We start from the raw sequence: 13163 nt of genomic DNA, 5'->3' as shown, positions 1-13163 counted from the left end.
TCAAAACATCCACCCCTGAAGCTCTGAAACCTCTGAGGAGCAACACATTCTAATTCCAACTTCCTGGGGAAAGAACACTTGACTTTGCATGGCAGTGAAAAGCCTGCTAGTGGTATCCAGTATCTCAGACACTTTGTTAACATGGAGAGAGGCTCCATGACACACATTCTTACTCAGGAGGCTGGTGGGTTACTCTAGGCCCTGTTTTGATCATCTATAGGCATCTAGAAAACACCATTTCCCAAAAATGTTAAAATAAAGATTTTTTTATTCAACCTTTTGACTTTTTTTGGTGGGGGGCAGGTAACTCCTTCAATATTTCCATTGCTTTTGACAAGATGAATATTCCTACTTAACACTACCACCCTCTTCTTCACCTTCTCCTTTCTCTGCATTTGGATTCTTTTAGGCATTTTTAAAACTTCTTTAAAAGTAAATATATAAAGTCAGCAGTTACAGAAAAGAAGGAAATAAGGGCAGGAATGGGGGAGGAGCTGGGTGGCCAGGACTGGGCTATGAGGGGACACTTGCTGGCTTAGGCCACTCTGAACTGACACCACCAAATTTTTTGCCTTTTACACCAAGTCTTCCAAAGGCTTTCCCTGTAACACTGACCCCTGTTTTTGTTTACTGTGTGTGAAATAGATACCAGCCACCTTTCGTGGCTTTAGTTTCTCTATTTGACAGAAGTGGTTCACCAGCTTTGGTCAAAACCCCACCTTCTTTTATCTATAGCCAACAGGTAAGTGAACCTTCTACCCACCCCCCCCAAATAAATCTGCAGGATGGAGATGAGAAAGTAGACAATGTTATTTTCTTAATAGATTCCCAAGTCACAAAGACAGTGCTCAGCAACACTTTCTTCAATGAACTTCAACTTAAGACTTTTATCAACAAAAGAAAATAGAACAATGTAGGAAGACATCAGAGCCAGAGAGATCAAAGGATTCTAAAGTATCAAATAAATATAAAAGAATACACAGCAACTCCAAACCAAAATGACAACCATTTGGACACAGATGATAACTTGCATGGCTCTATAATTTCTTTATAGATAGTGCTTAGAGACAGCATTTATATTACACTTTATGGTAGGACAGAACCCAAATCAATTGCACATTTAAAAGCATGGGGGAGGCGGGTGAAAGAAATGGCACAGGTGCTAAAGCCACCACCATGCCTCACCTCTGATAATAGCTGATCACAACTCAATCTGATTTGGGAAGAAAGCATTCGAGTCACAGGATTATCTTGCTGTGCTCTAACTCCAGCAAATTAGAAAGAGGAAACTGGTTCAATGACACTGAGAATGTCAATGCAGGTGTCCCACCTTTTGAGAATGAGCAACACTTCACCTCATGACTGATTGAGCATATACAGCTGTAAGGTCGCTCAGACTTGGGTGAGCAGCTCCTGAATCTTAGCAATGGTGATTTACCACAACTAGGGGAAGATATTCTTGGAAATAATGAGACCTAGCAATTGACAGGTAGTCCCAAATAGGTCATAAAATCATGTGTAGGGAGCTTCAAACTTGCTGGGAGCCAGTTCAGGAACATCTACTAATTACTCTGGCAAAGAAGTTAGACTTTTCAGTTGGATATCTTGGCTTCATTTTTCATTCTTCATTAAGATCTAATGTCATCAATAATGTTGAATTGGGTTTCTGAATTAAGAAACTACTCTGGTTTCAAAAATTTAATCTAAGAGATGCTGACATTAACATACTCTAAGATATTAACTAAGTCTAGGATTAATTCCTCTTTTAAAATGACCCTCCTTGGAGAGAACTAATTCAGAGAAAAAAAAAAAATCTTACTTTCCTGGGAAAACGTCCTGGGACTTGGCTGGGGGCTACTCTGGCCATCTCTCTCCTTGTCTGAAGGAACTTTTTTCAGGACCGGCGGAAGAAGAGCAACTTTATGGGAACTTGAGCCAGATGGAGAGTCTGGGATGTCCTCTATGGAGACACAAACACATGAATCAAACTGTTCCATAAACTGGATTCCAAGAACATAAACCTGGTAAATATTTAAATACAAATGACTTATTTTTTTAAAAAAAGCATCATAGAATTTTTCTGGCCCCAAATTAGTTTTATGTCTCTGCTCAGTGAAGTAACATTCACAAACATCAGAGAGAAAAATAATGAATACTTACAAAAAGGTTAAAATCCACAGATGTGAATCTATCCTGCAGGTACAGAATTTCAATGAGCTGATATTTGAAAATTAGACTGTAAATGAACCACATGGTCCCTCTGCCTCAAACACAAAGGCAGTTTGGTTTTCTTAAAATACATAATATTTATAACTCACTGACTTTACCCGCTGTCAAAGTAAATTAACCACAACATATATACATACATATATGTGTGCAAATGCATGTATGTAGGTACATGTACCTACATACACATACTGAGATCACTAGAAATGGACTTTTAGAATCACAAAGGACTTTGATCATTGGACAAATGAAGAATTAAATCACCTGCTAAGCTAAAAAGATGACAAAATAGTTAGGACTAGAATTCTAGTCTCAGATTTACTGAATTTCACTCCTTTCTCTGCACTATTAACAGCAAGGTAATTCTCAAGTTGCTGTGGGTGCCATATACATAGAAGACAACCTACAGCCAGGTTCTCTTTGGCCTTACACTTCAAGTCTCCTACTTGCTTCATCATATAAACAGGGACGTGATAAGACATGTGAAGATAACACCATCCACCTTCACAATCTCTCAGAACTGTGGTGGAGAGGAAATGAGATGGTGTATTTGAAAATGCCTGATGAATTCTCAAGCTCTAGAAAACACTCGTTTGTTAACACAATTCTTGATATACTAAGTGCTATGAAATACGTGAACACATTTAGGAGATCAACTAAAAATAAAAGCTTCTTCCAACAGAACATTGGGAATTCAGCTAGTTTTATATTCAGCATTAGAAACTAGGAGTCAAAAATACAGTGGTCCCCCTTTATTTCAGGGGGGGATGTTCCAAGATCCCAGTGGATGCCTGAAACCACAGATAGTACTGAACTCTATATATACTATGTTTTTTGCTATATATACACCTATGATAAAGTTTAATTTATAAATTAGGCACAGTAAGAGATCAATAATATCTAATAATACAATAGAACAATTATAACATACTATAATAAAAGTTATTAATATATGAATGTGGTCTCTCTTGAAGTATCTTATTGTACTGTATCATGAGTAACTGTAACCACAGAAAGAGAAACCTTGGCTAAGGGGGACTATTGTACTCTACAAACTACGTTAGCTTCATTTCATAAGAGCTATTTCCTAACTTCAGACCAGAGACACACCTAGCTGATGAAAATGTCAAAAGCAACTCTCCTTTTTGGGTAGTTATTTGCTCTCTATAAAAAAAATGTATTCAAACTATTTTCTTTACTTCCATTCTCCCTGCTCCTTCTATTATGAGACATCTTGTGTGCACCAGGAAATTTTTTGTGTTCCCCATTAAAAAGAACTTTGGTTTGTGAAAAAGTTTGAGTAGAATTAGGAAGTCCTAAGTGGTTTGCTTCAAGTGTTAGTTCCTAAAAGTAAGTCAGTGTCCCCTTTGTGGCTTCTCTTTGGAGACTGTTCACTGGGTTTCTCAAGGGACGGATGGGCTGTGAGGACCTGGGAGTATCAACCAGGCTGGCTGCTCAGGGAATGAAAGGAATGTATGAGAGGAAATGGGAATGATCCACAGTGGAATAAGTTTGGATAATAGGATACTGCCTTTTTTCTAATTCTACCCAAATCATCTGCACATTGATAAATTATGAGGATGAGCTGGGCATCCTACTTCACAATATGTACGCCCATGGGGGAGAGGTCAGCAGAAGAGCGATTCCCTTGACAGGTGGTGTAGTCACACTGTCTGGCTACTACTCATAAGCTGTGAGACTTGGCAAACTTAATAGCCCTGTTCCTCATCTATAAAATGCAGTGGTGATGAGGACATTGGGAGTTCATCCACAAAAAGCACTTAGAATCCACATTGGGAGTTCATCCACAGGACATTGGGAGTTCATCCACATAAAGCATAGAGTTACATGTCCAATTAAGATTAGCCATGATGTTGATGCTGCTGCTGATGATGATGGTGATGCTGATGATGATGATGAGGAGGAGGAGGATCTGACTATATATCTCTAAATCTGACTATATATCTCTATCCTTGTTTGACTAATTTTTGTAGAGGAATAAAGGGAAGAAGTGAAAAGTTGATATGAGGTTTATCATATTACCCATTCTACTTTTGAAAATGTTTGAAAATGCCTACAGTAGCAAGTTAAAAAAAAAAAGACCTAATGTGGTCTTTTTTGTCAGAGAGATTAAGGCAGAACCTAATCTATTTCTAATATCTTTAAGTTTCTTCTATCACTAGATTTTCTAAACTGATAGTCAGCAAACATTTTTGTAAAGGGCTTTGCAAACTGTATGCCGTTGTCTCAATTACTCCACTCTGCCCCTGTGGCGTAGAGGCAGTCACACACAACGCCTACACAAGTGGTGGGGTAGAACTTTATTTACAAAAACAGGTCCACAGTTTGCCAAGTCCTGCTCTAAACCCTTGATATGTTACAGAAATGGCCTAAAAGCAGAAGTGCTTGTGTTTTCCCCATTTGTGGCCCTCATTCTGTTTTTTTTTTTTTTGAGACAGAGTCTCGCTCTGTTGCCTGGGTTGGAGTGAGTGCCGTGGCATCAGCCCAGCTCACAGCAACCTCAAACTCCTGGGCTTAAGCGATTCTACTGCCTCAGCCTCCCAAGTAGCTGGGACTACAGGCATGCGCCACCATGCCCGGCTAATTTTTTCTATATATATTTTGAGTTGACCAGATCATTTCTTTCTATTTTTAGTAGAGACGGGGTCTCACTCTTGCTCAGGCTGGTCTCGAACTCCTGACCTTGAGTGATCCGCCTCGGCCTCCCAGAGTGCTAGGATTACAGGCATGAGCCACCGCACCCGGCCTGTGGCCCTCATTCTTAAACTGTGGCCTTTCGAAGGGTCTGAACACCCTGGAGACAGATTTTAGAAAGCCAAGTCAAGCACTGCAGATGGGTCAACACAACATGAGACTGACTTTCCTGTCTTGTCCACCAACCAACCTGTAGCCCTGAAAGCAAGGACAGTCTCAGAGTCCACAACTCTTCCACACAGTGGGTCTCAAGTTGAAAAAGAAATCCCTCAGCCCTTGTCATTTTCACAGCTCCGAGCAAATTTCTCATGACCCTCTCCTGTAGAAGTCCATGTACCCCGTTCACCAGTCTAAGTTCTCATCTCTCCTGATAATCAAATCAAACACAGGACTGATCAGAGGACATGCACTTGCCACCTCTCACAAAAATCAACTCCAACGAAGGATTCTTAAACTAACAGTGAAAAGTGCTACGGTTCTTAAAATAATGGTGAAACGATGGTGGAATAATACTTAACATAATGGTTTCTTCAAAGGCTCTAGTACCAACTATGGGAAACACCAAGTTAGCTGGGCCTCAGCATACTTTCGTCTGGGAAAGCTGTCTTAGGCTTAAGGATGTAGAGACCAACCTTACTACAATTATGGTGAAAAGTGCTATAAAAAATGGCAAATAATTCTTAACATAATGGTTGTTTCAAAAGTTCTGTGACATACTTCTTGGAAACATCCAGTTACCTGGGCCTAAATACAGATTAGTCTAGCGAACCATTTTCGATTCCCAGCTGATGAATCAAATGATTCTTAAAATAACGGTGAAAAGTGTGGATCCTGTTTCAGTCTAAACTGGTGTAGAATCCCTTGTACCCCGTTCACCACCACCATTATTTTAAGAACCATAGCACTTCTCACTGTTAGTTTAAGAATCCTTCATTCGAGTTGATTTTTGTGAGAGGTGGCAAGTGCAGGTCCTCTGTCAGTCCTGTGTTTGATCTGATTATCGGGAGAGATGAGAAGTGCGCCTTTTTGTGAGAGGTGAAAAGTGCGGATCCTGTTTCAGTCCTGAAACCCCCTGTGGAACCCCATCCAGCTGGCCCCGGGAACCCACCTAGTCATGATGCGACTCCCTGACCAGAAAAACCCTTACCAGGCCTTGAGGTGGTTCTTGGTTTCTGCAGGATGATGGGCCGTGCTGCCAGGCTGGGTTTGGGGGACTGCAGGAGGGGCTTTGGGCTGGTAGGTGTGCTGGAGGAGCTGCGAGACCTGGAGCCCCCTTCCACTTTGGGTTCTGCTTTGGCATTCTTTTCTGCTGTTCCCAAACCAAAGCGGCTCTCTAGAAGCCCTGGGTGCAGTTTAGGCACTAAAATGCAAAAAGCACATACCTTTACTTTAAAAATCAAAGGGCAAAGAAACCAATACTTTGAAGCTAGAATTCTGGTACAAACTGTTATACTCATTTATTGTCATTTCTCATCATAGACATTTTAGAACAGAAACATGCCCTTCTAGCATATTTTTAGAAACAAAACATGCCGGTGAAAGACTAAAATTCTTCATAGAAAAGCGATAAACTTGTTGGTGCTTTGCTGCCCACCCTTGACTATTCCAGAGATGACAAACTTTACATTTTAGAGTACAGCTCTATAATCATGTGTAAAGAGAATAGTGGTTCTTAATGCGTTTGAGGGCTTCAGGTCTTTCTCAGATCTGGCACGAGGTACAGGTATAAGCCAGTGCGAGGGCCTCAGTTCCAGGTGGTAATCGGGGCTCTGACCCCAGTTCTGAGTGAGGTGGGCTCTGCTGACAGCCACAATCTCACATCTAGTGAGAATGACTCCAGAAATGTCATCCCATCCCCTGCCTCCATCCATATTGCTGCCCTAATTTAACCAGACAACTGGCAAAAAAGCTGGTAAAATGGGATTTATTGTCCAACTCTTACTGCATAAAGATACCGTAGCTAAGTATAAGAACTTCAAATAGCAAAATGAGGATTCCAACACAATATACATGTTACTGTCCAGTTTCCATCTCAAGTATCTCATTCTTTTATTACACCTAAAAAGTCAGAGGGACAAACATATCAGATTTCAGGCATATTCAAGCTGCAAGGGAAGAACAGTCCTCACATCAAACAAAATAGCCACTCATCTTCCACATATCACATACGGCTTATTTTTAAAAACATCAGTTATGTCCCCATTTCCTCCCTCCTTTGCCAAAATACCCATAATTTAGGGGTTCTCAATGAAAAAGTGATCAGAATTTGCAAAGGTGCCCTGCCCAGGCACAAGGCTATAGTGGGGGGAAGTGTGTCCCAGTTGGAGCTGGGGCAGGTGAAAGGATTTGGTCTTTCAGGTAAGAGCTGAAAACAACACAGAGGCCCATTCTAGCCTCCTTGCCACTTTTATTTACCTTCTGTCAATCACATGTGACAACTGAAACCAGAGGGTAAGTGCTTTTCCTAAGGGGGTGACAGCAATGGCCTGACTTACCTACCCCACCTCCATCCAGCCGTTCCATGCTGCTCAAGGCGGGGCTGGAAGAATCCTGGCATATGGCGTCATTCCCAAGCTTCTAAAAAATTCAAGCATCACCACCCGAGAAGGTGCACATTTATTTAATGCATAAGGAGAAAAACAAAGCAGATAATAAGTGACAACAAATAAGAGCTCCTTAGCTTGGCCACTGTTACAGCGACCTGACCTGACCTATCTGTCTCCGCAGGCTCTCCTGCTGGGACAAAGCTATGAGAAACACATCCTATTCTGTGTTCACAGTCAGGCTCTGGGCTCCAAAGGGTGGCTGGTTCCTCAGAAGGCTCCCCACAGATAAGAGGTGCATGTGGCCCAGGGAAGTCAGCGGGCTTGTACCTTTCCTCTCTTTCTTGTTGAACACTACACTGGCTCTGCAGCCCATGAAGCTTTACACTCTAGAAATTTATGGGACTGAGTCCAGGTTTGTGTTCCAAAAATCTAGTTGAAAAGCAGTGGAAACCTTTCCAACCCCAACAAACAATACAGGTGAAAGGGACCTGAAACAGGCAAGGTCTTCCTTGTCACTAAAGTAGAACCAAAGGACACAGATCTACTCTTTAGGAGGCAAATACAGATGGATGGGCCTGAATTAATTTTGAAAAAGTCTGCAGGTGGGAGGAATTAGTGATGGCAAGGATGGGGAGGGTGAAATGCCATTGTCTCAGGGTAGGGGCTGTAACTGGTATCCTAGGATCAGCCTCTCCCTTCCCAGTGCAGGAACTCCACATTAGAATGAGGTGTTTAGATACAAAAAAAATATGTAAAGCAAAGTCCAGTGTTTGCTTAATAATACCTAAGGATCCTATTGGCAAACATGATCTCCATCTACCTCTTGTCTAAGTAACAGAAGAGGTGGACAGGTAGATCTGGAGGCATGATGATTCCCAAGGCAGTCTGACCTTCAGCCTATTTGTTCCTGCTCATCTCACACTTTTGACAAACCTAAAAAGCAAGTATCTTCAGCCAATTCCTAGCTTTAAACTATTTTTACAATATACGAAGGATTATTTGCAATGCAGGTGAGATCAGCCTCACTCCCTGCATTCATCAATCTACTGCAGCCACACACTCCCCAGGAGTGCCGGCTCTCTCAGAAGGCAGCCCCCAAGTAGCAGGAAGGCTGAGGAATTTCTCAGCAAGACTGCAAAAGTTCCTCCTTTACTAGTGGAAGGTGCTAAGCAGGTCTCTGAGAAGAAATGCATACACAAGGGCGGGCAGCTAAAATGGGCGCATTATTTGGCACACTATGGAAAAGTGATCCCAAGGAAAGGAAGCCCCATGCTAGCCCTCTGTGCCTAGGACAAGTGTCTGCTAGGCAGGGCTGGGGACCAGCCTTGAAGCTCCATCTGGGACCCCTCCCTTTCAGGCTCTTCCAAGTGCAGGGTGGGCACCGCACAGTAATGACCTCCTTAAATTTTGCACCCTGGGCGCCTCATTTGCCTGCATCTCAAAAATAATCCTGAAGTTTTTTTGTTCTTTTTCCTGCCAGGTCTTCTCAGGTAATTATAAATCCCAAAAATGAATGTATGGAGTAAGAATACAATAATGTAATGGCCACTTCCTTTGTGTACAGGCAGCTGGATTGGTGGCCCCCCCAGAAGAAAAGATATGAACTCTAAGCATTCACTAGCTATGAATCCTTTGTTAATAAATGATTGCTAACATATCTTCATATGCACTGTTCTTTTTCTTTAAATACATATATTAAATGCCAATAATGTAAAGAGATTACTCAGAGAAGGGTGAAGACACCATATATTTTATCAACATTATAGTGACCACTGATGCTTATGTTGCTACCTTTATAAAGAATACAGTCATGGCACTTGAGTGAAAATATTCAAAGGTTACTTTTTTAAAAACTTTCTCTTATTATTTTATTATCCTGATAGAAGACCCATGACTGGTCTGAATTTTAAACACTAAAGATTTTTAATGATGGTTATTGTTTTAAATTGACACTTGGCCAGACACAGAGGCTCATGCCTATAATCCTAGCCCTTTGGGAGGCCAAAGGGGGAGGATCACTTGAGGCCAGGAGCTTAAGACCAGTCTGGGCAACATCATGAGACCCCATTGCTAGGAAAAAAATGTTTAAAAATTAGCGGGGTGTGGTGGTTTGTCCCTATACTCCTAGCTACTTGGGAGGCTGAGCCAGAAGGATTGCTTGAGCCCTACAGTTTGAGATCGCAGTGAACTATGATCACACCACTGTACTCTAGCTTGGGCAACAGAGGGAGACTCTGGTCTTAAAATAAATAAATAAATAAATAAATAGGCAGACACTAGATGGCGCTAAGAGATCGTTAGTACTATGCAAGCCCTGAAGAAACACAAAAACTAAACCATAAGGATTTTGTCACTTTGAGCCAATTTACATATCAAATCTAAAGTATATAAATAAATTACTCTAGTATTTCTCATCTTCCCACCAAAAGGAAGTTGTTCATCACTGGAAATAATGATAAAATAAACAGTACATTAGTGAAAATAGCATACATTGTTATAAATTCACAAAATAGATTAAATGTTTACATTTCCTTGGGCATCTGACTCGGCTAACGATGGTATTGTAGTTGTTCCAACCAATGAAGTCCACGTGATACCTCCTTTGTTAAATTAGCAGAATATAGTTACATGGTCTCTCCCAACTGTGTTCTAAGGGTTCGTGAGTGAATTAGGAGTAATCTGTAAAAAGAATTGCTAGATAATGTTGGTGTTGATGGGAGAACTTTGGTGAACAGTTGTAAAATATGTGGGATGCAAGATTTAATACAACAACAATCAGTTGTTTAGAAGTAATATAAAAGAATCCTCTACACCTGGTATGTAGTTTACCATTACTTCCTGAAAATCGAGAGTTCACGGTATGAACTGTTTCATTCTCATACTTCAAATAAAATAGAGGTGTAATTTTCCTTTCTTTGGAGAACCAGCTGTGTTAAAGTAAAAAAGCTCAGGATAATGGACAGAGACCAAAACCTGAGTTGAACATGGTAACACTCATCTTAGTGATCATAAGGATACAGTCCTTCAAGTAGCTACAGGAGAAAACAGAGCTAGTAAAAATGAAAGAAAAAAGACAACTTTCTACTTTCAAAGAATAAATAGTGGGCCAGCCTCGGTGGCTCACACTTATAATCCTAGCACTCTGGGAGGCTGAGGTGGGAGGATTGCTTGAGGCCAGGAGTTTGAGACCAGCGTGAGCAAGAGCAAGACCCCATCTCTACAAAAAATACAAAAATTAGCTGGTGTGGTGGCACATTCCTGTAGTCCCAGCTACTCAGGAGGCTGAGGCAGGAGGATTGCTAGAGCCCAGGAGTTTGAGGTTGCAGTGAGCTGTGATGATGCCACTGTACTCTAGCTCAGGTGACAGAGCAACACCCTATCTCAAAAAAAAAAAAAAATAATAAGTAATGCTTTACATCAGCTTTGGGGGGAACTCAGCAATTTTTAAACCACAAAGTTTTTCTAGCTATAGACAATAGACACCAATGGTCAAGTATTCAATTAATTCTAACAGAATACCTTGACCTTTTTTTCTTTGTCTTTTAAATCTGGAATATAGCAAGAATTTTCAGGTTTGGAAAAGGAAATAAATTATGAAATAACTGGAAAATAAATTCTACCTTTATATAATTTTAATCTGGTTTTAGCATTTTTATTTGCCTCTGTTAGTTCTCCATTTGGATTCAGTTGACTCAGTCTTTTCCCCGAGATGTGAGCATTTTCCCAGAACAGTTCTCACATGCTTGCATGACAGGCACAGGAAGCACCTGGGCAGGTGGGAAAAGGCCGGCATCTTCAAAGCCAGCGGCCTACCTTCAAACACTGTGCTCTGCACAGGGGCATGACGCTGGGGCCAAAATGAAAACACGGCCATGCCTTCATGGTCGGTGCTCCAGGTTCTTCAGGAATAAGTCTTTTGTTTTTTGGATTTTTATGTAACCAACAGGCTATTTTCTGTTCCTCTCTTGCCCATAAAAACTGAGTGGGGGCAAAACCTCAAACAAGGACAACCAAGTCAAAACAAACCCACCCTTATCTCATGAAGATAGAGGGTAGATTGGCGGTTACCAGAGACTGGGAAGGGTAGTGGGGAGGAGGTTGATTAATGGGTACAAAAATATAGTTAGAAGAATTAAGACCTAGCATTTGATATACCAGTAGGGTAACTAAAGTTAACAATAATCTATTATATATTTCAAAATAGTAGAAGAGAATTATTCAAATATTCCCAGCATAAAGAAAAGTTAAGGTGACAGCCCAAATATCTTGATTTGATCATTATATGTTATATGAATATAACAAAATAACACATGCACCCTGAAAACATGTACATCTATCATGTATCAAACATATACATAGATACAAGCCCATCCTTACCTTCTGCGCACAAGCAGCTCTCCTCTCTTGCTTGGCCTTCATCTCTGCCAGCAGACCACTGCCCATCACCTGCACCCCGTACCTCCGCCCACCCTGCGGGCTGCTCTTGCTGTCACTCCGGTCCACCTTCCCCGTTTCTTCCCCTTGACTGTCTTCAAAGGAGTCGGGTGTCTTTATCTCCTCGATCCGTTCAGAACTGCCAATGTGCTCGGCTGCCTTCGCGTCCTTCCTGGGAGGGTCCACAGCTGGACTTCTGACTGACCCTTTCGGGGAGGAGGGCTCTTCTGTCATCAAGACTGTTGGTGGCCGCTCTGATTTGGACCGGGATTTGATTAAATTGAGAAAGCCACCACTTTTCCAAGAATCTCGCTTTTTCTTTTCATCTCCTCCTTCGCTAAGCTCATGGGATTCTGGGCCTCTTGTTGACCATTTCCTGCATTTCAAACCAAAACACAGATCCTGTGGGTTTCACTGTAAATAAGTTGCAGCAGGAGTCAGTCAAAATGTAAATATAGAGATTGTTGCATATACAGCAACAATTCTGAAGCATTTAAGAATGTTGGTTTGAGTTATTACACTTAGGAAATAGGAAGGAATGTGGAATCTTATCATCATATCCACACGTGAGGAAACTGAGGCACACACACACTAAGAATGAGAATCTGAAGGTGTCAATGGTAGGACTGGGAACAGAAGTGAGTTTTTAAAATATTTAAATGCTCTAGGTCAAGGGCCTCTCTACATGTGAGAACCTCCAGCAAAGCTGGCTTCACTTAAGACACAGCTGAGTGATTATCTTATTTAACTTGAGGGACACTTGGAAAGAGCCAGAATGCCCTGTAATCGCCTAACAATCCTTCCATAATTATTAGATAACATCTGAAATCCCACCCTTAGTCTCAATCCACTTGTTTAAATGTAATATCACTGAAAGAGGCAACAATAAGCAAAGGCAGAGAGTGAGCTCTGGGAGAGAGTTTTGAGAAAGGACATTCTGAAACTTGGGAGATGGAAGGGGAGAAAGAGTAAACCAATGAGCTAAGTAGGAGGCATAATAGACAACTGCCTCCCATTCAAGGCTGGAAGACTGAATACTCATGTAGCTTCCTTGAATCTCTATTAAAATAACAGCAAGGAATTAAAAAAAAAAAGCATAAGCACCACAGGGGAGGAAAGGCAAAAACAACAGAATTTGGAAGCTAAAATATAGGAGTTATGAATGAAAACTGACTTAATAGATCTGAGAAAGCTAGACAGTAGGAAGGCCCAGAAGCAAGTAGATTTGTTCTGGCTCCAGAA

General features: G+C 41.3%; 1 protein-coding gene across 6 annotated transcripts in view; it reads right to left on the bottom strand.

Annotated features, from left to right (window-relative positions):
* CARMIL1 (capping protein regulator and myosin 1 linker 1) overlaps window positions 1-13163 on the bottom strand; it is a 302767-nt gene that overhangs the window by 8275 nt on the left and 281329 nt on the right. For 5 of the 6 annotated variants that reach the window (XM_045551918.1, XM_045551919.1, XM_045551920.1 and 2 more), the window contains 4 exons: window positions 11865-12297; window positions 7437-7518; window positions 6089-6301; window positions 1820-1960 (listed from right to left, as the gene is read on the bottom strand). In XM_045551918.1, the coding sequence (XP_045407874.1) occupies window positions 1820-1960; window positions 6089-6301; window positions 7437-7518; window positions 11865-12297 (869 nt within the window). Of the gene's footprint in view, window positions 1-1819; window positions 1961-6088; window positions 6302-7436; window positions 7519-10013; window positions 10167-11864; window positions 12298-13163 lie in introns of those variants that run through there. The other variant, XR_006735315.1, reaches the window with a different exon arrangement.

This window comes from Lemur catta, chromosome 5, assembly GCF_020740605.2.
Source record: "Lemur catta isolate mLemCat1 chromosome 5, mLemCat1.pri, whole genome shotgun sequence".
In the NCBI taxonomy this organism is placed as follows: Eukaryota; Metazoa; Chordata; class Mammalia; order Primates; family Lemuridae; genus Lemur; species Lemur catta.
Note: the sequence above shows the minus strand (reverse complement) of the source record. Positions and strands in the feature narration are given on the sequence as shown.